Below are 26,249 nucleotides of genomic sequence, written 5' to 3' on the forward strand. Positions count from 1 at the left end.
CTGCACATAAAGCTTTCATTTCTTTTTACTTCTCTCCAGCATCAGTGCTTTAGGGACAAGCCTCTCTTTGGGCATCCACAACTGTATTTTGCTTCTTGAGCTGTTTCACATGAATATCTCCAGCTTTAGTTTTTGGTGCTGGAGGGGTCAGAGGTGCCAGAACAGGAACATTAATCACTCAGGGTCACAGCCAGAGCAAACCAGCTGCTGCTGTGCTCTGCTGACAGAGGTTCCACTGAGGGGTCCTTTTTCACATCAGTGTGACATTTGTCAAAATGAAAAGATGTGGAAAATGCTTCAGAATTTATCCACTAAGTCTCAGCCAAAAAAAAGCGCTGAAGTTTCACAAGATTCTCAGCGTGTTTTGCTCACTCAAAATCTGACAAATCAAATGGGAAGATCAGGTGGCTCTTCTAAGCCCTGGCTTTGATCCTGGATCCCAGGCACTGCTTGAATTTCTCCACAGTATTTGTCCAAGCTTGGCTCAGGAGCTGATCCAACCAATCTTCCAAACACTCAGAATTCCACTCACTTCAGAAAACACCACTTAGTTAAAGGCAGAACCTTCTCCTGAAAAGGGCTTTGGGTTTGCTTTTGACATTTCACAAACACTGAAATGGATTTTGTTAGGACTTGGCATAAAAATTCCCCTCTGAAGAGTTAGGAATTGGAAGTCCTTATGTAATAATATTTTTGGGTTTTGAGTACACATTTGTGTACTCGTTCTAGAGATGTTTTTTTGCATCTTATTTACTTCTAATCAAGCAATGCCCAAGATTCACATTTTGGGTGGGTCTCTGGAGAGGAACATCCTGGGACAGGAGGTGTTCCACGAGCCAATCCTGTCTGATGAACTGCTGAGCATCAGGCAAATGTCTCCCTCAAACTTCAGGAGTTATAAAATATTATTAGACATGAGAGAAAGGCTCCAGAGGGGTCTTAATGACAGAATCATGGAATCACAGAATAATTTGTGTTGGAAAGGACCTTAAACTCATCCAGTTCCAGCAGGGACACCTTCCACTATCTCAGCTTGCTCAGAGCCTCATCTTTTTAACTCCCTTTAAACTAATCCTGCTGCTAGGAGTTTTTTATAAGTTCAACATCCCTGTCCTGACCCCAATTTGCACCAAACTTTAAACAAACCCACTGCTGCCGGCCAGAGCCGCTTTGGCATTTCCCTGAGCCAAGAAAGGGGCTCCAGATCTCGGAGCAGGTACCTGTGGTGCCAGGAGCAGTGCGGGGCTGTGTGTGGAGCCCTGTGCTGGTGGTGCCCTGGGTGGGAATGCCAAGGGCAGGGTGGGCACTGGAGCCCCCCGGCACCGCCAGCTCCCGGCCCTCCAGGGAATCCCGCCTTTGGAAAAGGAACGAGGCCAAGGGCCCGGCTCGGGTGCTCCAGGACAGGTTGAAGCTGTCGGGGGTAACGTTTGTGAGGGTGAGCGTGCCCAGCTGTGGCTCAGCCTCTGGGGGAGAAAGGAACATTGGTGAACTTTCAAAGGTGGCTTTGCTCCAAGGGGTGGGGGAGTCAGCAGAGGGGGGCTGTAGGTGCTCAAAAAATAATGTTTTAATGTTGTTTTGTTGTGGTTGAATAAAATAAAGTAAAATAAAATAAAGTAAAATAAAGTAAAATAAAATAAAATAAAATAAAATAAAATAAATAAAATATAAAATAAAATAAAATAAATAAAAAATAAAATAAAATAAAATAAATAAAAAATAAAATAAAATAAAATAAAGTAAAATAAAATATAAAGTAAAATAAAATAAAATAAAGTAAAGTAAAATAAAATAAAATAAAATAAAATATAAATAAAATAAAATAAAATAAAATATAAAATAAAATAAAATAAAATAAAATAAAATAAAATAATAAAATAAAATAAAATAAAATAAAATAAAATATAAAATAAAATAAAATAAAATAAAATAAAATAAAATAATAAATAAAGTAAAATAAAATAAAATTTAAAAAAATAAAATAAAGTAAAATAAAGTAAAATAAATAAAGTAAAATAAAAAATATATAAAATATAAAATATAATAAAGTAAAATAAAGTAAAAAATAAAATAAATATAAAATATAAAATCAAACAAAATCAAACAAAACAAACCAAAATAAAATAAAATTTGTTTTAAAAAGCAGCTTTACAAGAGCTATTTTCTCAGGTTTTGGAAAGAAGCCACTGAAATTAGTGCTGACTTTTAATTCATATTTTTTTCATTAAATATTCTAAAATATACTCAGCTTGCCTGATGAGAGGTGGGTGTGGTTTACAGAAGCACCAACAACATACACATACAAATTGGGGGAATTCCACACTGGGAATTTGATGGGAACACAGACCCACAGCAATTCCAAAATAGAGAAAGTGGGATTCAGGCAGGAATCCTTGAAATCACAATCCAGGTTCTGTTTGGTGTTTCTGTTGCCTGGAGTTGCAGATACTTCTATTTTTGGACCCTGAGGTTTATGAGGGATTTCAGGCCTAACAGGGATTATCTCAGCACTAATCTCAGGCCAAAACCTCCCTGGACTCCACAGATAAGGTGTTCCTCATCCTCTGATTAGGCACAATCAGAGAATGCCTAATGAACAATAAACCCCAGAGCTCTGCTCTTTCTCTCCTTCCTGACTGTTCAGTGGTCAGGGCACCTCCTTAAGAAGCAAGGACTTTCCTTTTCTGCTGGAGGAAATTAAAATTCACATCTCTGCCCTGCCAGGACAGCACCTTGTCCTTCAGGAGAGGGAGAGCTCCTTACCCATTCTCTTTTAAACTTTTTACACAAAATCATTAAAGTTTCATTAAAGCCCAGAGAGAGAACAAACACGACCCAACAGTCAGAGGGTCAGAGAATCCTGTGTTTGCTCTCTGGGCTGGTCATCTATTTTTTATGTTGCCAATTGAGTAGGAACCAAGAACACCTTGGGAAATGCAGCCAGTGAGACACAGAAAAATAATGATGGGAAAGTGATCCATGCTGGGAGAAAAGTCAGAGAGAGGCATCCCACCGACAGAGAGTGGTGAAAGAGTGAAATCTTTTTCTCTGCTAAAACAAAACCGCTGCAAGATGTTCCAACTTTTAGTCCCATCCCTCATTGCAAGACTTTTAAGTAATAATCCATCTGGATTTTCTCTGGAATTGTTTGGGAAGAGGTGAATGGAAGTGGCCCCGATTAAGGACACAGATGGCACAGATGTCATGCTCTCAACCAGTGACCATGGATGCCTTCATGGCCAGCACAGAAAGTGCCACCATGGTGCTCTTGAAGACAGGCAAGGAGATGAGAAAATATCCACAAAGCAAACAGGCGTGGATGGAACACCCAGGAGAACGGAGCCCTCAGCCCCACATGCAGCTCAGAGAGAGCAAACGGAGCCTTTCCAACCTCGTCCTGGCATGGCCACATTCCTTCACATGCCACCTGCATCCACGGTCAGGCACATTCCCGTCATGACAGCCTGACTCCCGTGAATGCTGCATGCAAAATCAGCTGGAATCATATCCTCAGGCAAGTCTTAGTGATCTCCTGCCATCCTGGAATCACCACCACCACCAGCACGGGAAAACAAGACAGGCCCTGGAGACTCAAAGGGAGCGGTGCACGGAACAGAGTGGTGGGCTGGCCACCAAGAAAAGGGGAATTTGGTTTTTGAGCCCTGCTCTGTGCTGACAACACGAAAATCCTGGGCAGAGATCGTATCAGAGCCAGCAGAAGGTGGCCAGACCACTCCATGCATTTTGGGTTGGTCATTTCACATGCGGCACGAAACGCCCACCAGAGATGCAAATGCCTTGGGAGACATTTGGGTTTGAGGAGGACAAAACTGACATGCAGGAGCCTCTCCAGGCTGAGAACCACATGGAGGCCTCTCTCCCACCCCCAGCAAAGCAAGGGAGGGTGGGATGAACAACTTCATTCAAGATCAGGTGCAAAGATGCTGAGTGAAACACATTGGGAGCAAGGCAGTTATATATACACTGAACTTGCAGAGGGGTGTGTATATATAAGGAATCCAGCACGGTTTACTACTGACTCTCTTAATGCTGGGGGCACTTTTTCAGCCTTTTCCATTGCCTCAGATCTTTTTCCAAGCCCTCTCAGTGCATTTCAGCCTCCCCTCATGGTGATCTCCCTGTAATTCCTCAAGGGAACGACGATGAGTTGGAGCCACGTTTTAGAGCAGTTCAGTGGACAGCAAGAGAAAGGAGAATAAAAAGCAAACCTGGAAGGTGAAACAGTGAAATACCTGTGGTTGCCATGGCTGTCAAGGTCTGCCCACCTTGCCCATCAATTACCCCATGGAGCTGGACTGTGTAATTAGTGGCAGCTTTGAGGTTGGTCACTACAGAGTGCCGGGAGTCCCCCGGCACAGTGAGCACCAGGGAGTCCAAGGGGAAGTCAGAGTTCCTGACTTCCAGAATAAAATGCTCAAAGGCCTTGTCCTGTGCCTCCCAGGCGAGTGACAGGCTGTCTGAGGTAGCGTTTGGTACACTGAGTTTGCTAAGGAGAAGTTCCTGTACTACAGGAAGAAAAACAAATGGAAATGTATCACAGTTATTAAAAGCCAAAGCAATAAAATAAATTAATAGAGAAGTTTGAATTTACAGGTCACACGGGTCACCCAGCCTTGTGTTTCCATGTTTCCTATACCCCTCCTGTCACCCTGACCCTGCCACCCATCATCAAATGAGGATATTCAGAGTCTGCTGCTGCTGGAAACTGATATTATATTATCTGATAGCTGAGATTTGATATTTTACTTTCACTGACCACATTACTCCATTCCTATGACAAATCACTATGGCAACTTTTCCTAGAGGGACAAAATTTGGTGGAGGTGTTAAACAATCACAGCATGAGCCATTATCTGCCTACAGATACATTGTTCTGTTTCTGTAGTCCAGTCCTCACTTCCCACTCTCATCCTGAACATTTGACTTCCCTGTCTTTTCTGCCAGCTGTAAAACCTTGAAATGTGCAGCGTGCCAACAACTCAGCTCCTGCCTATTCCACTCTCTGACACCAACTCAAATGGACTTTTCAATCTTTCACAAAACACAACCTGAATAATTAAAGCTGAATTTCAGCAGTGAGCATGCCTTGCAGGATTGTGCTGGCACAGCCTGAAACGTGCCTGACATCTTTTGGGAGAATCAGGGTAAATCTGTGTCTAGAAATCAGCTTATCTGAGAGAAACTGCGTCTGCTCTGTGCTGTGGGACAGATGCACACGCAGGCTGGAAACTGAACGTAAGGAATCATCTCCTGCTTGGTTTTGGGGATATTTGCTTTGCTTCTCGTCTGCCTCAGAGGCTGCCCCAGCCCTAATGTTGGAACTCATTGTGTGAATGAGGTCCCAACACGATGTGATTGCCTGACTTTGCTGGGTGGGATGGTGGCTCAACATTCACAGCTCACAGTGTCCTCGGCTGGTCTTCCTCCCAAGGCGCAGAGGATTGGGAAATGGGTGGGCTGGTGGGGTGGCTGAGGGCAGGGGAGGGGCACAACCTGTAAGGAAGAGTTCAAAAAAGCGGAGTTAGAGCTGAGGTAGGTTTTGTGTACCTGTGGTAGCTGCAGCACTGATTGCCTGTGTGCGGAACCCGCCAGAGATCCCGGAGAGGTAGACAATGAAATCAGTGCTGGGAGAAAGCCCTGAGATATGAGCAGTCCTTGAGTCCCCTGAGAGATTGAACTCCATGGGCTCCAGCAACCTGTTAGAATCAATAATTTCAATGGTAAAGGCGTCAAAGTCCCCGTTGGAGGCTGTCCAGGAGAGGTTGAAGCTTTCGGGGGTAATGTCGGAGACCATTAGCTCAGCAACGCCGGGCTGCTCTCCTGGGGAGGGAAACAACAGCGGTCAGAAGGGCCCCCCGACCTCCTCCTGCTCTCAAAGGCTCCTCTCTGCCATGCTGGCAGCACTCCGAGCTGGGCAAGGGGGTGTGAGTAAAAGCTTGCTACAAGCAGACTACTGAGGGGAGGAAATCAAATGAAAGCATGGCAAAATGTTAGAGAAACGAAAAATGTTAAGGAAAAATAAATAAATTAAAATAACATTTTAAACTATGGTTATTTCCCTCTCCCTGCAGGAGCAGCCATGTCTTTGAGGTCTGAGCATGAAAGCAGATGCAAAAGGACTTTCTTGAATGCCCCTGGGGCATTTGGAAGAGATGGTTTCCAGTTTTAGGAGAAGCTAAAACCAAACTGTCACTTTATCCCAAGGAAAATCTTGTGTTTTGTTTACTCTTCTGCTTTCCCTTTCAGCTTAAGTCTGTGAAAGCTGGCTTGTAATTTTGGAGCTGGAGCCAAAATGCAAAACAGGCAGAGATGCCTTGGGGTTTCTTCCTCTCTGCAGACATCCCCACAGAGTTACAGGAAGGTTCAGATATTTCTAACAATTGGAAGTCCCCAGAAGGGAAGACTTTGAAAAGCTGGGTGCTGAGCTTGACCCAGAAAGGGAAGGGAAAACCTCAGCAGGGCATTTTCTGTTTTCATGAGGGTAAAGGAAGGGAGCACACTGCATATTTCGGCAGGACACCCATGATGTGTTTCCTGCTTTGTCTCTTTGTCTCCAGCACATTGCTCTGTTCTCCACGGGCATCTGCTCCCAGCTCCTGGTGAGGACTCTCAGAGCTCAGCACAGACACATTCCTGCCCAGGCCAGGCTGCTTCAAGCACTACAGAAACGCTGCACTCCTTGTTTCACTCTGCTCAGTTCTCACAGGTGCTTCCAGCCCTTTCTGAGCTGGGGGGAACCTGGCATGAGCCAGCTCTGGCTGTCTCACAGAGACAGGGGGCTGCAAAGGGCTGTAGGGGAGCCCAGAGGCAGCAGAAATCATCTATGAGAAATTATCTTGAGGAAAGGCCACTGGTGCCCCTTTAGTGCCAATTAATTCACACTGTTATCATAGCACCTGGGAGGATCAGACAGCCACACAGCAGAGATGCAAATATACATTTATCTCATGGTCAAAACCTGTGATAAGCTCTTATTTCAAACTGCTGCCTTTAGATGATCAGCCAGAAAATGATTTTGGGGCCCTTGATGAGTTTCATGCAAGCTCCTGATAGCAGAGCTCACCTGCCTCCTCCCAGGCCAGTTTTATGCCAGGGTAGTTCTGCTGGATTTGATCTTTTGAATTATGTCTTTTTCAGGCCAATCAGACTGTCCCATCATTTTAGATGGTTTTACATATTTTATTAGTCTTGTTAGGAATAAATTTTTGTCCTTTAATTTGTGTATTTCCTATATGAGGACATACAGGACGTGTTTGTCCTTGCCCTGAGTAGGTACACACAACTTCACCACACTGAGAAATTCACACAGAAGCTACTGCAGAATTTCAGAGGCAGCTTCTGAAGGGTAAAAACTGAACACACTCTCAGGTTTTGATTAGGACAGATTTTTATAATTTTACCAGGCAACCTGGCCTTTCCCAAGCAGCTACAACATCCAGCTGGGGTTTTGCTGTTAGTGTCAGCCACGTAAGTGAGGAGAGGGAACAAAAACAAAGCTGCAGTGAGGTGGGGTGGGGACAGCAGGCAGGGAAGGGCTGCACCAGGGCACTGAAGCTCTGGCTGGAAAGCCTGACCATGAGGGAATTCTGTGCCAGAGAAGTCCAGCCAAGCTTTAATGAGCTCTCCATGCAAGGCTGAGGCAGCAAGCAGGATTTGCCCAGCTCTCACAAGAGCTCCGATCCCTGTCAGAAAGAACCGGGGGCTGGAGGATAGAAAGGTACCTGTGGTGGTCTCAAGAGAAAGGGGCTTGGTCCTGTAGCCCCGAGCGACCCCCTGAAGGGTGATGGTGTAAGGAGTGTTGGCCTTGAGGCCGGTGACATTGGCAGAGCTCAGGCCCCCTGGCACTGTGATGTTCCTCCTCTCTTCGGGCTGCCCAGGCTCCTGCACCTGAATGACAAAGCTCTCATAGGCACCCTCAGCTGCTGTCCAGGTGAGCTGGAAACCATCCCAGCCAGTCTCTGCTACTGAAAATGCTCCCAGCTCGGGTTCCTCCTCTGGATAACAACAGAGAATCAATCTGTTACTTGGGTTGCAGAGTGGTGCTGATGTCGGATTATTTAATGAGGTTCTGTGTTAATGAGGCTCACATAATAACCCCAGAACGACAGCTAACACCTTCTCCAGCATTCTCTGTGTGCTGTGCCTTAGGAGCTCTGAAAACAAAGCAAACAGAGAAGCTCTCCTGGTTTTTTGGAGTCTTAATCCAGGCCTGGAGCAAGGGGAGCATCAGCAGCACAGCCTGGTTCCCACAGAGCCACCGAACAGCAGGTCCAGGGCAGCAGACACAGGGATGAGATGGAACCCTTCCAGCATTCCTGGCACATCCTCAGCTGCTGGAAATCAGTTCTCTTTGGTTACAGAACTTTGCTCATTTACATCACATTGGAACCCTAAGCATCCCAACTCGCCTTTTGTCTTTCCTACACCCATCAGTGAATGCTCTTAGTACAAACCATGAGGGGAATTTGTGCCAAAAATCACAAACACATCCAAAGCCAGGCTGAGAAATCCTACCAAAAACAGGCTTGGAGGGGTTATCCATTGCGATACACGAAGAGAAAAGTGGAGGGGACACACATTCTTGCCTAAAAACGTGAGAGAAAGAACTTAAAAACCATTTCTTACAGAAGATCCCAAGGAGTGGAAAGGGGAAAGGCCAAGCTTTCAACATGCTGGATGATCTATGGATCTATCCGGCAGAACAGTCAGATTGTGGAAATCTGAGAGCTTCGGAGATCACAGGGAACGTGTTTGTGATCCCAGCCACAAGGCCCCAGGCAGGGATTTCTCTGACATGCGGAATTATCTCCTCATTAGTGGGAGCCCGCATCATTTCACACCTCGGTGACTTCCTTGCTTTCATGCTCCACTTGCATTCAATAAGAGAGAGCAAGTCATGGAGCACCATCCATCAGCTGGGCACAAATATGTACCCGGGATTCATTACATGTCTCTGAATTCACACTTACATCACAAAGAAATACATTTGCAGAGGAGCAAAATCTATTAGAAATGGTTTCAAAGAGATGCAGAAATGTTATCTTGTAAATAAGCTCTTAGGCCAAATACAGGTGTGAAAACATGGTTTTCTGCTCACCTCCAGGAAGGAGAGAAGCCTGTAAGGCAAAGCGCAATTCATATTTATTTATATTTATATTTATATTTATATTTATATTTATATTTATATTTATATTTATATTTATATTTATATTTATATTTATATTTATATTTATATTTATATTTATATTTATATTTATATTTATGTTTTATATCTATATAATATATTAATACATAATATATAATATATAATATATTACATATATTACATATAATATATTATATATAATATATAATATATTACATATCATACATTACATTTTATATATTATATATATTATATTATATATTATATATTATATATTATATATTATATATTATAGATTATAGATTATAGATTATAGATTATAGATTATAGATTATAGATTATAGATTATAGATTATAGATTAATATATTATAGATTATAGATTATAGATTAATATATTATATATTATATATTATAGTATATAGCCACACAAGGATTTGGTTACTCCAATCTGGATGGAAAATGCAGCAGCAGTTCAAGTACATTATGAAAAACCTGAGGGACCAATCACCTGTGGGAAATTTGAATCCAGAAATTTGCTGTATTCACAAGTGGATTTATTTTAATGTTCCAGCTTTGGAAGCTACGTGGAGGTTGCCATGTACAGACATGGAACATAGGGAATGTAATTCTGAATATTACCTTGGAGTTAATTACTCCACAAATCATTTGTGGGTGAGAAAGAGTTGTTTCTACCACAGATATTAACACACATATATCCTACAATAAATTCGTGTGTTTCAGGGGAATTTGTGGCTTTGTGTACAAACAAACAGGAGACACAAAATGAAAATGATATGAATACATGGAAAATACTCTGATACCACAGACAGTGTTCTTTGTTTAGCAGGCAGAATGCTGTAACAGCTAATGGAAAACCTGGAAAACAATCAAACTGTAGAGTAACAAGAGCAGCGAAACTCAAACACTTGATTTAACAACAAGGGGAATAGATGGGCAGGGAAAAAAGAGAGCTCTGGGAGCTTTAGGTGGGTGGGTGACAGCCAGAGAATGATTCACAGTGCTGAGATGAATGAACAGAGATTAAAGATGTGTAAAAGGGAAACTGGATGGATAATAAACACACACTCCTTCCCAGGCTGGGATACTTCTTACTGTCAGCTTAGGAAATAGCTCCATATCTCTTGGTACAGGCTGGGCCTGGCCTGAATGTGTCTGTGGTGTGGTGTTGGCCTTTTGAGGAATTCCACTGGAATGTTTCTCTGGTGATTTTACTAAAAAGGATGCTCATGTGCTGCCAGGACATTTCCCTGACCTCTTGGGATAGAGTATTCTGTATTACTTCTTGCTTCTGAATCTGGGATTTTATATTATTCCCCAAGAGGGGCTCTTAGCCGCTTTCCCAATCTCTCATGTGAGACATGATGACCCAGCAAGGTTTTCTTTTTAGTCTCCTTTGACTAAACCACTTTTCCCCTCTCTTAATCTGGTTAAACTACAACACTGTACTAAACTGGGGATTGCAGTGCCTGTGCCCCTCTGAATTTCATGAAGAAACCACTGCAGCATGTCACAAGCCAGAGATACTGGAGTAGCTACCACTAAAAATCCCCATCCTGAGCTCAGGTGCTCTCCAAGGAGGGTTTAGCTGAACCAATGGACAATCTTCCCTGGCAAATTGAGTTTCCCAGTGGTCAGCACTGCACTTTCCCATGGAACTGGCTCACCTAATCACTCTTGCTAATGTTCCTTTGAGTTTGTATAAAAAAGGGTGGCGCAATCTGAGCCTCGGAGCAGCCAGGAGAGGAAGAGGGACTGACGCACAACACAGACAAGGGCCTTTGGTAAACAGCATAAATCTTCTGAAAAACATTCAGCAGAATGGAAAAGTCACTTCTCCAAGCCATGCTCTGCTGTACAAACTCACTTCCAGAGGCAAGACAGCATCACATCCACGATTCATCAACAGTTGCTGCACAATCTGGGTCCTTCAGCAGAGGAATTTGAGCTTGGCTCTGGGTTTCTCTAGTGCTGGCTCATTTATCTCCCCAGGCCTCTCATGCCTGATGCATTGCCATCCATCCTGCTCCAGGCCCCACATTGTGCTCTGCAGGCAGGCTTCCAGAAGCCAAGCAGGAGAGAACAAAGCTGCAGACTGAGTGCTGAGCTGCTCAGAGCTGGGCTACGTGCTCACCCTACAGATGAGCTGAGATCTGCTGGGACATGCTCAAGGCAAGGTCCCTCCAAGGAGTAAAATGGATCATTTTCTTTAATTTCTGAGTCAAACCTTTGTGCAGTGCTGGGTGGAACCCTCATGATTCCTTCACTAATAACAGAAAGGAGTTTCCTGTTGTAGCCACAGCTTCCAGCTGCTCCCCAGCCAATCCACACACCTTGATTTTATAGGAAGTGTTGGCTTGGAGGCTCAATCCCAGCTCCCAGGGGTTCTCTGGGCAGGAAGAGCTCTGCTGTGACACTTCCATGTGCTCCAGCACAAAACTGCTGCAGGCTCCTGTATTCACACACCACAAGACATTAAAGTTGTGTGGTCTGTTTCCCTCAGAACCACAAGGTCCCTCATGGAATTCTCCTGCATTCATGAAGCCTCTGGAGCAAAAAAACTCATTTCAGAGAGCTCCTCTAGGTCAGGACTCAATGCTTGCTTGTATTGGGATTAGGATTTGTAATTAGGATTACACTGCATGGAGCTACAAGAGACAGACAAGCAAATGGAAATGTGAAATATTCAGTTTTTCCTTTTCAGCAAGATTTAGAAAATTTCACTCTGTAATCTTTGCCATCCCTTGAGTGCAGGATCAGACAGATCAGTTAAAAAAGACTTTGTCACTTGAGCTGCACTTCATCCCTGTGAAAAGATAGAAGCAACAGTGGCTTCCATCCTGTGCTGTGGAAGATTTTGTGATGTGTCCTTCACTAGAGGTTCATGAGCTCTGAATATTTCAGCTTGCCCCTGCAAGAGAGGGCAAAACAAGATTGTTTGCCTTTAGCTTGAGGACTTGGGACCTCCCAAGTGCTGGAAGATGGATAAAGAAGAGTGTCTTGAGGGTAGATGGAAAAGCAAACTGAAGAGACCACTTGTCTTGTACAGCTCAGGCTTGCAGAGAATTTCTGCTCCCTGTGCTCTGTGTTTGGATTTGTCCATTCCCATGCAGGAGAAAGGTCACAGAGCCAGGTTATGTCAGCTGCTGCTCCCAGGAGCCCACTGCAGAGCCCTCTGTGTTTACTGGTGCTCTGAGTAAAGACCTAAAACAAATACAGCGGCCAGATGAAGAAAAACAAAATAAAATAAAAGGCAAACTAGGATAAAGAGGCCTCCTTGTGAAGCTTTGGGAGCTGGTGCTGGAAAGACCAGGCTGTGAAATTCCACAGCACGTTGTTTCTGCCTCTTCACCATCTCTGCAGACTTCCTTGAAACCTCTCAGTCTTCCAGCAGAGAAAGCTGGAAAATTGAAGCCTGCTCACTGCTGCCACAGAAACCTACAGCTTCTTTTTTTCTGTATGTGCCTCAAGGCTTCCCCATTTTTCCCTGCACTGGACACAGGCCTGGCTTAGGCATCAAACAGCTCATTCAGGACTGATGGTTTCCAGACCATGTCACTCTCTGATGGATTGCTGTCTCTATAAAGCATTCAGAGGTTGTGCTGGCCTGAACACTGCCAGGGAATATGAACCCATCTTTGATCATTTAAGCTGTGTAGTTATTAATTTGTAAAATCCACAACGTCTGGCACGTGCTCACCTCACAGATGGTCTTTGGGAGAAAAGGATAAACACCCTGGTATCTGCTAAGGACAATAACCATAGCCCAGCTGATTCTGATTTCACCATCTCTGCTTGCTTAGAGCAGTAAAGGCTTTGCCTCACAGGATTTAGGCTGAGAAACCTAAAGATTCAGGACTCATTTCTGTTCTGTACTGAGATATAATTCTCTATGCAACAAACTTTGGCTCAAAATGTTTCACAAAGGATAAAACCTTGTTCAGTAAGTCATCTGATACTGGTCAGTGGGAGAGGTTTGCACAAATGGAGATGGCAGAAACAGAAATATGTCACAGTACCCAGTGGAAATGGTGGCTGGAATCAGATTGAGGCGGGAGCCTTTCCCACTTTTGGATGATAAAACTGAAATAGGACAACATCAGAGCCCCACAGGCCCTGCTGAGGGATGATGGCCTGCAGTGAAGAGAATCAATTAGGCAGGAACAAGCAATGTTAAACACGTTCTGGTTGCTCTTCCTCTTAGTTCTTTGGCTGTAGGAAGCAAAACATGTTAGAAGACATGATGCACAACAATACCCACGTCTAAAACAAAGAATGAGTTCTGCATCCATGCAGGACCAGTGGATGAGTTCTTTGTGAGGCCTCTCAGAGGATGAGCTCATTGGGAACATGGAGGTGAACACAGCAGGGAGGGAAATACAGAGCCACCCTCCACTCTCCCATGCTGGCAGAGCTGTGTGCTCTTCAGGACATTCCCCAGATACGCCTTAGGAAATCAGGTGAGGTTATCCCTGGGCTAGTCCTCGCCCATCAAAAGCTGTTACTCACCCGTGGAACCCTTGACAGTGGTGGGTTTGCTTTTGTGCCTGCCCTTCTCTGCCAGCAGGCTGATGGTGTACTCGGTGCCTGGATCCAGCCCCCGCAGCAGGAAGGAGGTGCTGTCCACAGGGATCTCCACCTCGCTCTTCTTCCCCGAGGCTCCGCTGTAAACCAGGCGGTAGCGGTCGAACTTGGCCACCGGCCTTCTCCAGCGAAGGGACAAGGTGGTCTCAGTGGGCTCACTGACTTCCAAGTCCTTGGGGTTATCAAGATCTACAAACAAAAGCAAAGTTGGGGTGTCTCTGAACTGCCCTGAGATGTTTTTTTCCAGGCATCTGTAGAGGAACATCTCCACTGAAGCAGCAGCTCAGGGTCTGCCCACCTTTGGCACCTTTTGAAATGGGTAGAGGATGATGATGTTGATCTCTTTTACAGACAAAACCAGAACAAATTTCCCCCACTTACACTTGAGAGGCAAAAGTAAAGCCTTCAGATAATTCACCTGGGAAAAGGGGGTATCATGTGAGAAATTCCAGATTGCCAGGTCAGACAGGAGTACTGCAACCACTCCTTGTCATATTAACATTTTGGCTACCACCATTCCACAGATAGAGGATGGCCAGAGTGATCAGTGGAACACAATTGTCATTAAGGAGCTCACCTGGAGACAAAACTCCCAGAACATTAAGAAGAACAGCAAAAAGAAGTCAGATTCAGAGGTCATGATCTTTGTGGGAATTTTTTTCTTTTCCTTGAGGGGAAATGTAGCAAAATGAAATCAAGAACTTTCTAAAATATCTCTTCTGGCATCTCTTAGAAATGAAAGAGTGGTTCCACCTGAGTTGCTGCCTCCTGCAGAGCTCAGATGGGATCAGGACACTCACCAGTGCCAGCGTTGATGGTGGCAGGAGCACTTTCCCTGTCGTTCCTCACTGCTGTCACTCCAATGCCATACTCAGTTCCAGGCCTCAAACCTATGAGATGAGGAGGAGAAATATCAGTTCCTGTCCATGGAATATGCCTGCAGGCATTTGTTGGAATAAGGAAGGCTGAATGGATGCAAAGCAAGAGATCTGCTTTCCTCTATGCAGAGAATTGAGATTTCTGTTGACCCTCTAGCTGACAAGCTGCAGTCTGGCACCAGTGAATCCCACCCTGGCACATGAAAATGCCTCTGGAGCTTGGGATGTGAAGCCACTTCCACAAAGCTGCTTAGAATTCGGGGAACTGACTTGTTGGATTCAGGGATGGACATGGAAACTAAATGGTTACATAGCTCCTGCTGGCTGGTTGTCCACCTGCAGGTGTGTAAATCCAGCTCACATGGCTTTTAACTCAATTTGGTCTACTCAAAATCATACAGTCATGGAATAGTTTGAGTTGAAAGGGATGTTAAAGATCATCTTGTTCCATCACCTGCCATGAGCAGGGACACCAGGCTGCTCCAAGCCCCATCCAGCCTGCCCTTGGACACTTCCAGGGATCCAGGGGCAGCCCCAGCTGCTCTGGGCACCCTGTGCCAGGGCCTCCCCACCTTCACAGGCAACAATTCCTTCCTAACATCTAATTTCAAATTTGTAACCTCTTGTCTCAAAAAAATATGCTTGAGATTGCTCAAAATCTGTTTGTACCTCTAAGGTATAGTGACCACAGGGACATTTTATCTCCATGTCCTGTGCCCTGGGGTGACAAAAATATCTCTCCATTCCCCTACCTGTGAGTGTAGCTCTGGTTGTGGCCTGGCTGCCCTTGGGCACCGCAATCTCCACGTGGTCCCCACCAGAGATGGGGGCAAACTTAATTCGGTAATTATCGACATTGGCGTGGCTGTTCTTCCACTCCAGGGTGATGCTGTTGTCAGTCTGGGACACTCTCTTCAGGTTCCTGGGAGCATCCAGGTCTGGAATCAACCAAGCAATAAATAAATATTTAGGAGGATTTCTCTTCTGGCAGCAGTCTCTTGGGACAGTGCTTTTTAGGAGGTGAAATGACCCAGAAAATTTCCTCTCATGATCCTGTTATGTCTTAACTACAAAAAACAGAGTTCTTCTAGCATGAAAAAGTAGAGCTCACCAGTTTTGGTTCAAGAAATTTAACTTCTATTTCCTGAGACAAAAATAACATTTTCACTCCTAACAATTAGTTTTTATTACTAAACAGGTTTGTGGAAAAACATATTTGGATGAAATTACTGTTTTCCTTTAGAAATACCTCATCTTTCAAAAGGAAAAAAAGAGCAGAGAACTGGTCATCTCTGGAATTTCTGTTCAGTAACATCTTGCATTCATGGCTGGAAGGAACTCTAAGTCTCAAAAAAAGGTGAATATGATATAGAAATTAAATGATCTTTCAGTTCTCACACCTACAGTAGCCTCAAATCCTGCTCCAAAATAACAACTGTATTTTAGGATGAAAAGCGATCTAATTTGCAGCTCTCTTATGCATCAAGCCTTGATAACCTTCTAAAAGACCCACACTTGCAAAAAACATTCCCAGAATCACTGAGGAGCGCAGTAAATTTATAAAAGAATGGCAGGAAATATTTGTAGAACTGAAGAAGGAAAAAAAAACCAGTTCTCTGCTTCTAAACTAATTAGGCAAAGAGAAATAAGATGGAATATGAACTATGGAAGATATTTAGCTCATCAGACAGACAACTGACCCAGAGGAATTTGCTTTTTGAAGTAGGGATTTAGGGTAAGAGACACAATAACCCAATTCCCATTTTTAAAATCAGATTCTTGGGGGGTTCTAAATATTTTGGTGAGCCAACAAGGCATAAAAGGCTCGGGAAATTATTCTCCACTTTCATGTACCTCTAAAATTGGGCTGATTTTGTGTTGGTCATTAACTGCCAACAGACACAAACAGCACAGAAGGATGGGTGGAGCCTGTGTCACCTTCCCAGCCCCTCACCTGTGACAAAAACTTCCTTCACAGGGTCGCTTTCCATGTCCCCTCGACGAGAGACGAGCGTCACCTCATACTCTGTGTGCGGCCTCAGGTTGCCAATGAAATATTGGTTCTCATCTTCAGAGAGGTCAATGGTTGTCCTGTCCCCTGGAATGTCCTTGGGGCCATAAGTGAGCTCTACACCTTCAACTTCAGCCAAGGGTTTGGACCAGGTGACAAGAGCCGTGGTGTCGGTGATGTCTTTGGCCTCCACCTGGCTGGGGGCATCAAGCTCTGTTACCGAGCAAAAGAGAGGGGGAAAGGGGCTTTTAAAATAAACTTTGTCATGAAAAATCCCCATATTCTTATGCCTTGAACTGGTGATTCAGAACAAAGTTAAAATTAGTATCCTCATTTACGCTCTTCCTTTGGATCCTGTGGTTTTAGATCCAAATGGAATCAATCCATCAGAAGCAAATCCATCAAATCTCCTTCAAACCAGAAGCTGCCAAAAGACAGAAAAGCAGGAACCCTAAGAGCTGCCCCACCTTCACACACCCTTCATGCAAATATCACCAGGATGAAACAAATTCTAGTAAGGAATTCTAGTTCCTGCTGATGTACACCTTGAAAAAAGAATAAAAGTGAGTACTGCGTGCTACTTTCTAGCTGTACATTAATTCCCTTTCTGCTTCAAACAGGAAATGTGGAGAGGAATTATTTTTTCCTCATGTATTCATTAGCAACTCCACTGTTTCCTTCCCCCCCACCTCACTCCATTAACTCACAGTGTAGAACTTGAATTTCTCTTGTTTAAAAAACCCCAAACAGCAGAAGTTTTCTTGGTGGCCAACTAAAACCAGACCAAACAGAGGCTGTGCTTACTTGTGGTGATGACTTTGGACAGTCCTGGTCCTCTGGTGTTGTTCTTCACTATATGGATGGACACATTGTACTGTTGCCCAGGTGCCAAACCTGGCTGCATGTAGGATGTCTCTGGCCTTTTCAAGCTGCTGGTTATGTCCCCATTATCATCCTTTTTCTGGAACACGTGGGACAAATCAGTGAGCACAAACATTAAAATCCAGGATTTTTCAGTCTATATGTGAAACTGCTTCCTCACCATATTATGAAAGACCAGCTCCCAGCCATCAAAAGAAAAGTTCAGAGGGTCCCACTCCACCTGGACGGATGTTTCCCGAACAGATTTGAATCTCAGACCTTCTGGAGCAGGCAGATCTGTGGCAGAAGAAAGGGATAATCTCACATGAGTGACAAATTCCCATAAACAGGGTACTGGGGTGAGACATCTTTCCACTTTTAGAAAAATCTGCCAGGTGGGGATCTGCAGCTGAGGTGGTTAAACTCTTGTGGTTAAACTCTCCTCAGATCCAGTTATTGTGGTTTTGGAGAGACTTTCCTGAGCTGGTTTATATGTCAACTTAGAATAAAATTAATTTTACCATCGAAATCTCTTTTTTTGGTGCCTTCTCGAAAGAAGCCTGGTGTTGACTTGGGAAGTCAGGAGAGCTGAATCCTGTCCCAGCTCTCCAGAAGTGAGCTCAGTGACAGAAGTCAAAGAGCATCTTTTGATATTGGGATGTTTAGATATGACAGCGATGTACACAAAACAAAAAGGATGATGAACAACAGAAGAACAGACAGGCAGATAAAAGGTATAAAAGGCAGATAAAAGGTAAGATGTATTAAAACACATAAAACAAATATAACTCCATTTTAGCTAAAATGGTTTAAATTCAAGTGATTTCATATTGCTCTTTTACATGCTGCTACATTTTTTTACTTTTTTCCCAGGAAAAATTGCCAGAATTTTTAAAATTAACTTTATAATAATGAAATACACATTATAATAAATAAATGTGCATTTTAATAAAGAGGCCACAGTTCTTAATTCACAAAGACCCCTATATTGGGAGACATTGAGAGCAGAAGAGCTTGTGAGCTGTGCTTCTAACACAGTCCCTGGTACTGGAAGAAAGGAGAAAATGGAAGTGCAGAAGGTTGTTTTTTCCAGACCAACATTTGAACTGAAAGTAAAAAATACAAAAGAAATAATATCCCAAAAAAAGGAATGTAAATCAACACGTCTGAACTGAAAATAGAAAATACAGAATAAATACCCCCAAAAAAGGGATGCGAGTCAACACATACGAAGTGAAAATAGAAAATACAAAATAAGCAACAACCCACAAGAGGGATGCAAACAGAGCAGACAAAAAGATGAATACAGGGAATATTATACTCACATGTGGCTACCCTGGCGCTGACTGGAATGCTCTTCTTGTTTTTAAGGATTGCAAAGACACGGATAAAATACTCCACGCCTGGCTCCAGCTCGTGGATGGTGGCAGCTGTGTGGTTTCCTGGCACAGTGAACTGCATGTCCAAGCCCCCACTGCTGGTGGGGACGTAGGTGATGAGGTACTCGTTGACAAGGTTCTCGTGCTTCCACTCCAGATTGACAGTTTTATCCGTCACGTTGGTCACAGTCAGCTCAGTTGGAGGAGACACTGGGAATGGAGGGGGGGAAATAAAAAAGCCAAAGCAAATTTATAAGAAGTTCTCAAGGCTCAGGGAATAATGACTTGCCCAGTTTCACATTTTCCCAGGAGTGGTTCCTAAGGCTCATCTCACACGCAGGGAATGGGGAAGGCATGTCCCACAAATTAGCTGCTGAGGAAAGAAATGCTCAGCTGATGGAGACTACAGACATTTCCAGAAGCCATGGGCCAATTCTGCTCTCACACTTGCACACAACCTCTGGCTGACTGCATTCCAGCTGCTCCTCTCATGGCTGCAGCACAAGACTGCTATAGCTGGGTCCTGAGGGATTCAGATGTTTAATTCAACTGCCAGCAGCACATGATTGTAGAGCTAGAAGTCCTGGGATTTGCACAGATTTTCCAAAGTAAAATAAAACATTATTATTTGAGTAAATGCTTGCAATAGATCTGCCTGTGCAAGATCACAAAGTGGGGCTTAGGCACTTTCCAGAAGGAGGAGATGAAAGATGGGAATTTCTTTTAAAGGGTATTCATTGTCATTTATGGTGTTCTCATCCCCAAAATTCTCTTTGATTACTCTACCAAAATTTAGTTTCACAATTTCTCCCCTGGGATCTACTAAAGAAAACTACTTCATTTATGGTGTATTGCCTGTCATTATCAGGCTGCCAAAATTTTCTATCAATTTCCATAGAGTCAGTGGTCCTGGGGAAACAAGCACGTGACTTTACAGCTAAGTTTCCACTCCAGCTGATCCCACAATTTTCCTCTTAAGCTTCTGTGAGATCTAATATACACACATCCATATACATACAAATATATATATATATATATTTATATATGTGTGCCCACGCATGTGTAGTAAGAAGACTCTGGAACATTTCCCTTTTCTCCTTAGCTAGAACAGCTTCTTTTAGCTTTTTTTTTTTTTCTAGCATCAAGAGGTGCTATGAGAAATTGAAGGGTCATGGTGACAACTCCCAGCCAGTGCTGGCTACAGCACCGGTGACATCATGGTGGGAGCAGAAGTGGAGGTGGCAAAGGCAATGCAGTACCATCAGAAGCCCGCTGTCTTGGTGACCACCAAAAGTCACCAGAACCTGCTACACTACTCAGCCCTGATATTTCAGGATGCCAAGAGCTATTGGTGTTGCATCTCTGATCCTGCTGTTTGGACTACGGAAAAGCAGCAACAAGGGCCCAGCTCTCTGGAAAAGCTTCACGGAGTGTCCATGGCCATTGGATGGCCCAAGGGGAATCACCTACCATCGGAGCAGTCATCCCCGATGTAGCCATCCTCGCAGACACAGCGCCCATCCACGCAGCGCCCCGCGTTGTTGCAGTCATTGGGGCAGGAGCGTTCCCGGCAGTCCTCACCCACGAATCCCTCATGGCACACACAGCGCCCGTCGACGCAGCGCCCACGCCCGTGGCAGTTGTTGGGGCAGGCCAGCTCGCCGCAGTGGTCCCCAGTGAAGCCGTTGTCACACTCGCAGCGCCCCTCCACGCAACGCCCACGGTGGTGGCAGTCGTGGGGGCAGCGCAGCTCCCCGCAGTCCTCGCCCGTGTAGCCCTCGTGGCACACGCACTGCCCGTTGACGCACAGCCCATGGTTGTGGCAGTCATTGGGACACCGCAGCTGGCCACAGTCGTCCCCGGTGAAGCCCTCGTGGCACACGCACTGCCCGTTCTCGCAGCGCCCACGGTTGTGGCAGTCGTGGGGGCAGCGCAGCTCCCCACAGTCCTCACCAATGAAGCCCTCGTGGCACACGCACTGCCCGTTCTCGCAGCGCCCGCGGTTGTGGCAGTCGTTGGGACACCGCAGCTCCCCGCAGTCCTCACCCAGGAACCCCTCGTGGCACACGCACTGCCCGCCCACGCAGCGCCCGCGGTGGTGGCAGTCGTTGGGGCACCTCCTGTCACTGCAGTCGTCGCCCACAAAGCCCTCGTGGCACACGCACAGCCCGTTCTCGCAGCGCCCGTTGCCATGGCAGTCGTTGGGGCAGGTGAGCTCCCCGCAGTCCTCCCCGGTGAACCCCTCCTCGCAGAAGCACGTGCCGTTCACGCAGCGCCCGCGGTCGAAGCAGTCGTTGGGGCAGATGAGCTCGCTGCAGTCCTCGCCGGTGTAGCCCTCGTCGCACACGCACTCGCTGTCCACGCAGCGCCCGCGGCCGTGGCAGTTGTGGGGACACAGGGGCACGCTGCAGTCGTCACCCACAAAGCCCTCCTGGCACACGCACTGCCCACCCACACAGCGCCCGTGGGGGCCGCAGCCCTGGCCGCAGAGCTCCTGGCTGCAGTCGGGGCCCGTGTAGCCCTCGAAGCACACGCACAGCCCGTCCACGCACTTGCCCTGGTCGTTGCAGTCGGAGGGACACGAGGCCTGGCTGCAGTTGGGGCCCTTCCAGCCAGGCTCGCAGATGCAGCCGCAGATCTCAATGCTGTAGTTGCCGTGCCCGCTGCAATAGGGTGTGGTGTCCAGGCGACCTGTACCAACCATCCCAAAAACTCATTACTCTCATGGCACTAGGATGCCTTAGGCCAGCGTGGCACATATGACCCAAAAGGACTCTGATTTTCCCAGTTCCCTACAGGATATCGGTTTTCAAAGTTTTTAAATGAGAACCTCTCTTTCTTTCTCCAGCTACATTTACTTTGCCAGGAAAGCTTTAATTCGCTCTAATTCCAGGGAAGAGCCCCTGCCAACGACTTGGTAATTGAGCATGCTAGATTCCTCCTCCCTTCTCAAAATCCTCTTCCACTGACTGAGCAGCTTTCCTGACTACTTCATTAGGGCATGCACCATGAAACATCATTCATCCATTCACCCCAGAACACAAAAAAGTCAGGCAGCACATTGTGTCATCTGCTGTATCAGCAACTGGGAGACTGCTCTGAGCTCAGAGGGACACATTGCTCTGAAGAAGACTTGTGTTTCTTCTCTTGTATGACCAAATCCCTTCCCTCAATTTAAAAATCAACCAGCCAGACACATTTTTTCCTCTTCTATAACTATTTGTGCTTGTCTATTGCCTTATGTCCTGCTGTATTTTTATTGGTCTCTACTAAAGAAAACTTGGAAGCGAAAATGGTTACATTGGCAGCTTCCTCAAGGGGACAATAAGTGGAGCCAAAAGCTTGGACTGTGTGAGTTTTAATCTTAACCCTGACACAGATTATCACCGTGCCCAAGGGCTGTCCATGCTCAGTGCCACAGCTACAAAGGGTCCCAGGCCGACTCCTGACCCACGGATCCACAAAGCTGTGAAACTGTGAATGAATGTACTTTGCATGCTGGCCAAACACATTCCCGGTTTTATTATGTTTCAAATTTAACAGGTTGACTTGTGCTCATTCTTGAAACAGATTGGAATATCACTCTAAACAACATCTACAGCCAGCACAAGAATTTCCCCCAAGAGCGTCCCCAGCCTGACTTACCTTCTACTGCCTGGGAATTAGGACAGCATCCAGCCCCGCTGGCACACTGCTCCCGCAGGGAGGAGACCAGCCCCTCCAGCTCCTCTAGTCTGCTCAGCAGATCCTTAATGTCTGGGGCAGCTGCACAGCCACAAGCCCGGCGGGGAATGTTAATCCTGTGAGTGAAGACAATCTGGTTCCCCTCGTTCACCGTGTGCTCCTCATAATTCTTGACAGGCTCAATTTCTGCCTTCAGGTCGGCGTCGCCGCTGGCAGTGTCCAGGTCCACGGAGCAGAGGGAGCCAACGGGCAGCTTAATGTTGTAGACATGGTTGAACACCACAGGCTGGTTTTCCTCTGGCAAGGTCACGTTCAGCCCAGTTTCCCTCTTCTGCCGGATAATTCTCTTGATGAGTCCCCCAGTGACGTGCTGGGACAGCAAAGCGAGGATGGCACAGGCCAAGACCCGGCTGGGGAGTCCCATGGTGGTGCCTGGTTCCCTTTCAAGGCTGAGAGAGTCTTAGGTCTGCCTGGCCTTTGTAATCTGCAGCAGAAATTGGAGAACCAGGCCAAACCAAGCTGGAGATCCTTTTCTTTCCTGGTGTGTTTGTTCCCTAAAAAAAGAAGGAACAGGGATTAACAGCAGCCACACCACCTAACAAAACTGCTCGTGTGTTGCATCCTCCGAGAACAGGACACTTCACCCAAGCTGTTGAGCTTGCTCTGATGTATAATAACAGTGGTTTTCCAGAATCCCAGTGTGATTCTGAAGGAAATGTTACCAGAGATGAAGGAAGCTGCTGTTGTTCCCAGGTTAGAGCAAATACAGTGGGTTGTAGAAAGTTTAACTCCCTCAAGTAGAAGACTTGGGCAAAGATGCCTGCTGAGTCTCAGCTCAACCGAAAACAGAGGCAGATAAAATAAATATGTGATCTGTTATGATTTAACCAATGTTAAATTCTGTATTTCCTTCACCCCTCCACTGCTTGAAGGCTGCTCAAGTTTGGACCATGTAAGAAACTCGAGACATTGTCAAAATGTGCATCAACACCAAGCTCATCCCATCCCTTTTCTATGTTTTAAATTACTCCAAGGTTGCTGTGGAATCTGAACTCCAGGGCTTGTAGCTGCATAGTGAGCTCCACTGTATGATGATTTATCAAGAGCATGAAGATAAATGGAGCTCTCTGCAGGTAGAAGGTTCTGGTGTCAATGCTTGTATCACAGGGATATTTTAGTATAAAAGTAGTGAGATACAAGAGAAGCAGAGACTCCAGTCATAGAGACAGCAATAAAACCACATGTGTAAAAATGCCTTTTTAGCAGCCAATATCCCTTTCCATCAGGCAGCATTTCCCACTGTCTGATCTTTCTTCAGCTATAACACAATAACTCGTGTAAAGTTACAATCACCTGTCTGGCCTCTACAGCTCCTCCTAAACTCACTCTTTTCAATTAGCTCCAATATTTCCTCTTCCTCCTCAGTCTGTGCATGTTCCTTTTCAATGGAGTGAGCCAGGGGAGTGGAAAGACATCCATTGACTTCCATGCAGGATCAGCCCCTCAGCACGTAGAGTGAGGAGCCAAAGCAGTAATGGACTGCCTGAATAAGCACACCTCATAAATGTCATCTCAGCATTTGTTTTCCTTCCCACTCCCAGAAGAGCTTGGTTTAATGGTTAGATCAGCAACTGTGCTTTCAGTGGTTGCAAGCTATGAAATGCCACTAATGGAGGAAACAGCAATTTATTCTCTAAACATCATAGTTTTGATGCTAATTTATTTGTCAGATGAGAGACCAGCCTCTTCCACCCTTCTGATTCCCCCAAAGTGGAGGGATTGTTTTTCCCATGCTATTGCAGCTGCTTTTTTGAGGGAATGACAATAACACATCAGACACTTCACTGAAGTTTAGTGGGTTTTGTAGGGAACCTTGAGCTCACAAAGGACAAACTTCACCCCATTTTACTGGGGAATAAATCAGAAGTAAACAAACAGCAAGGAAGGCTTTTTCCTTGTTACAGAAAACCATTCAGCTTTAAGGCATTTCTAACACTTACCCCATTTGCTCAAATATTTCTGCAAGCCCTGCCTGCACTAGAAGAGATTACAAGGTTGTTAATAAAGAATAACAGAGACAGACATGGTCCAGGTCTCATTTCTCACTCAACCCCTAAACTGGGTTGCCAGTTCATGAAACATGTTTGGAACTGTATTTGAAGTGGGATTTTAGTCTTGAGAACTCCCACTTGGGCTTTGCAAAGTGCTTCCTATGCAATTCCATGTGCTGTTATGCACTTTTTACCCCAGGACAAGGACATAAAACTAGTGCCTAACCCTCAAGTAGTCATTAAAGGGACGGGCTGCTTGACAGATGGATCACCAGTGGAAAATGGAACAAACTGGAGGCAGCTCTGCAACCCATTCTCACTGAATTTTAGTGAAAGCTGATGGCTTCTGTAAATACCAACCTACAGGAATACTGGCCTGGCCCAAACCAAAGAAACTGCACTTTTTCTACTGACCAGTGTGAGTTGAAAAACCACTTAATCATGATACAAACTGTGATTTCTTTAATACGCCTGGGAAAATGAGAAACTGCTCTGGCAAGAGCCACTGTCACTGTCACCTTCACTACTGAGGAAAGCCACATGAACACCAGGACTCTGAGAGGACACTTGCTGCATTAGAGGCAGCCAAACCCAGCTCATAGATGATACTGGAAGAATTAATGTGTCTTGGCTGACATCCTTTTGAAGTTTCTGGAGAAACATTGTGGTGGTCTCGGAGCAGCATTCCACGCCTGCACTGTGACCCCTGTGCTTTGACACCTCCTCTGATGTCTGAGCTAATCCATCCCCATCAGGTGTTTCCCATCCCATCTGCCAAGGGCCCAGCATGGTTAGCTGAGCTCCACTCCTGGATCTGACATCTACAAAACCAGACACCTTCCTCCAGTTGTTTATACATTAGCCATGGTCTTGGCTGGGAGAACAAAGAGGACATCCTTCCCTCCAACCCCAGTTCCTCAAACACATCCAAACAACAGCCCTGACCACAATCGACCACCCGGGAGCAGGAGAGAAATGAAGCCACAGTGACTGCCAGGCTCTGTTGTCCCTTCATTTTCTCTCATCTTCCCTTCAGAACAGCTTGTGTGGATTGTATTTTAAACCTGCCTCTTGGAGAAAGCCTCCTGATACTTCCTTTGCAGACATCAGCTGCTGGATTATTTAGGGGCACCTAAAAGTCTTGCAGCAAAGGTTGGCAAAAGAATGACCCTTCTCAGCATGAGTTTGGCCTTGTGGTCTGTTAGAAGAGCTGGGTGATGTGTGACATCTCTCAGGTACTTTGAGAGGTTTGTATGACCCAGAATGTGTCTATTGTTACAAATCTTTTTTTGTCTAATAGGGAACAGCTTTCATCCTAATGAGCCGTGCCCTCGGTTCTTCCTGCCTCCCTGACTACAAAAATTGTGGGCAGGATGATGTGGATGGTCTGCAAAATGTTCTGCTTGTCATGCAGGACAACAAATCTAGAGATCCTGTTCTCCCCATCTGGTCACTGGCACATTCCCACCCTCCTTGGGCAAGAGCTGTCTCCTGCTCTCCTGCTCCCCCAGGCACAACCTCAATATGAATGAGAAGAAAAGGTGTTGTGGCCCCTCACACATCTTAAATATCTGATCAAAAAATATAGATTATGAATTGAGAAGCAAATCGTAGCATCT

The 26,249-nt window shown here is 45.4% G+C and overlaps 1 protein-coding gene across 4 annotated transcripts in view; it reads right to left on the bottom strand.

The window, feature by feature from the left end:
- The window catches only part of TNC (tenascin C), a 64,581-nt gene that overhangs the window by 19,129 nt on the left and 19,203 nt on the right, over positions 1–26,249 (bottom strand). For 2 of the 4 annotated variants that reach the window (XM_086857907.1, XM_086857905.1), the window contains exons 2-10: positions 22,541–23,133; positions 20,366–21,586; positions 18,842–19,105; positions 17,698–17,813; positions 17,460–17,616; positions 16,599–16,868; positions 15,397–15,582; positions 14,567–14,656; positions 13,692–13,955 (exon numbers count right to left, since the gene is read on the bottom strand). In XM_086857907.1, the coding sequence (XP_086714033.1) occupies positions 13,692–13,955; positions 14,567–14,656; positions 15,397–15,582; positions 16,599–16,868; positions 17,460–17,616; positions 17,698–17,813; positions 18,842–19,105; positions 20,366–21,586; positions 22,541–23,003 (3,031 nt within the window). In that variant the 5' untranslated portion in view covers positions 23,004–23,133. Of the gene's footprint in view, positions 1–1,220; positions 1,464–4,250; positions 4,524–5,565; positions 5,839–7,739; positions 8,013–13,691; positions 13,956–14,566; positions 14,657–15,396; positions 15,583–16,598; positions 16,869–17,459; positions 17,617–17,697; positions 17,814–18,841; positions 19,106–20,365; positions 21,587–22,540; positions 23,134–26,249 lie in introns of all 4 variants that reach the window. The other 2 variants (XM_086857903.1, XM_086857904.1) reach the window with 2 other exon arrangements.

This window comes from Cyanistes caeruleus, chromosome 20 (assembly GCF_971803275.1).
Source record: "Cyanistes caeruleus chromosome 20, bCyaCae1.hap1.1, whole genome shotgun sequence".
NCBI classification, from domain to species: domain Eukaryota; kingdom Metazoa; phylum Chordata; class Aves; order Passeriformes; family Paridae; genus Cyanistes; species Cyanistes caeruleus.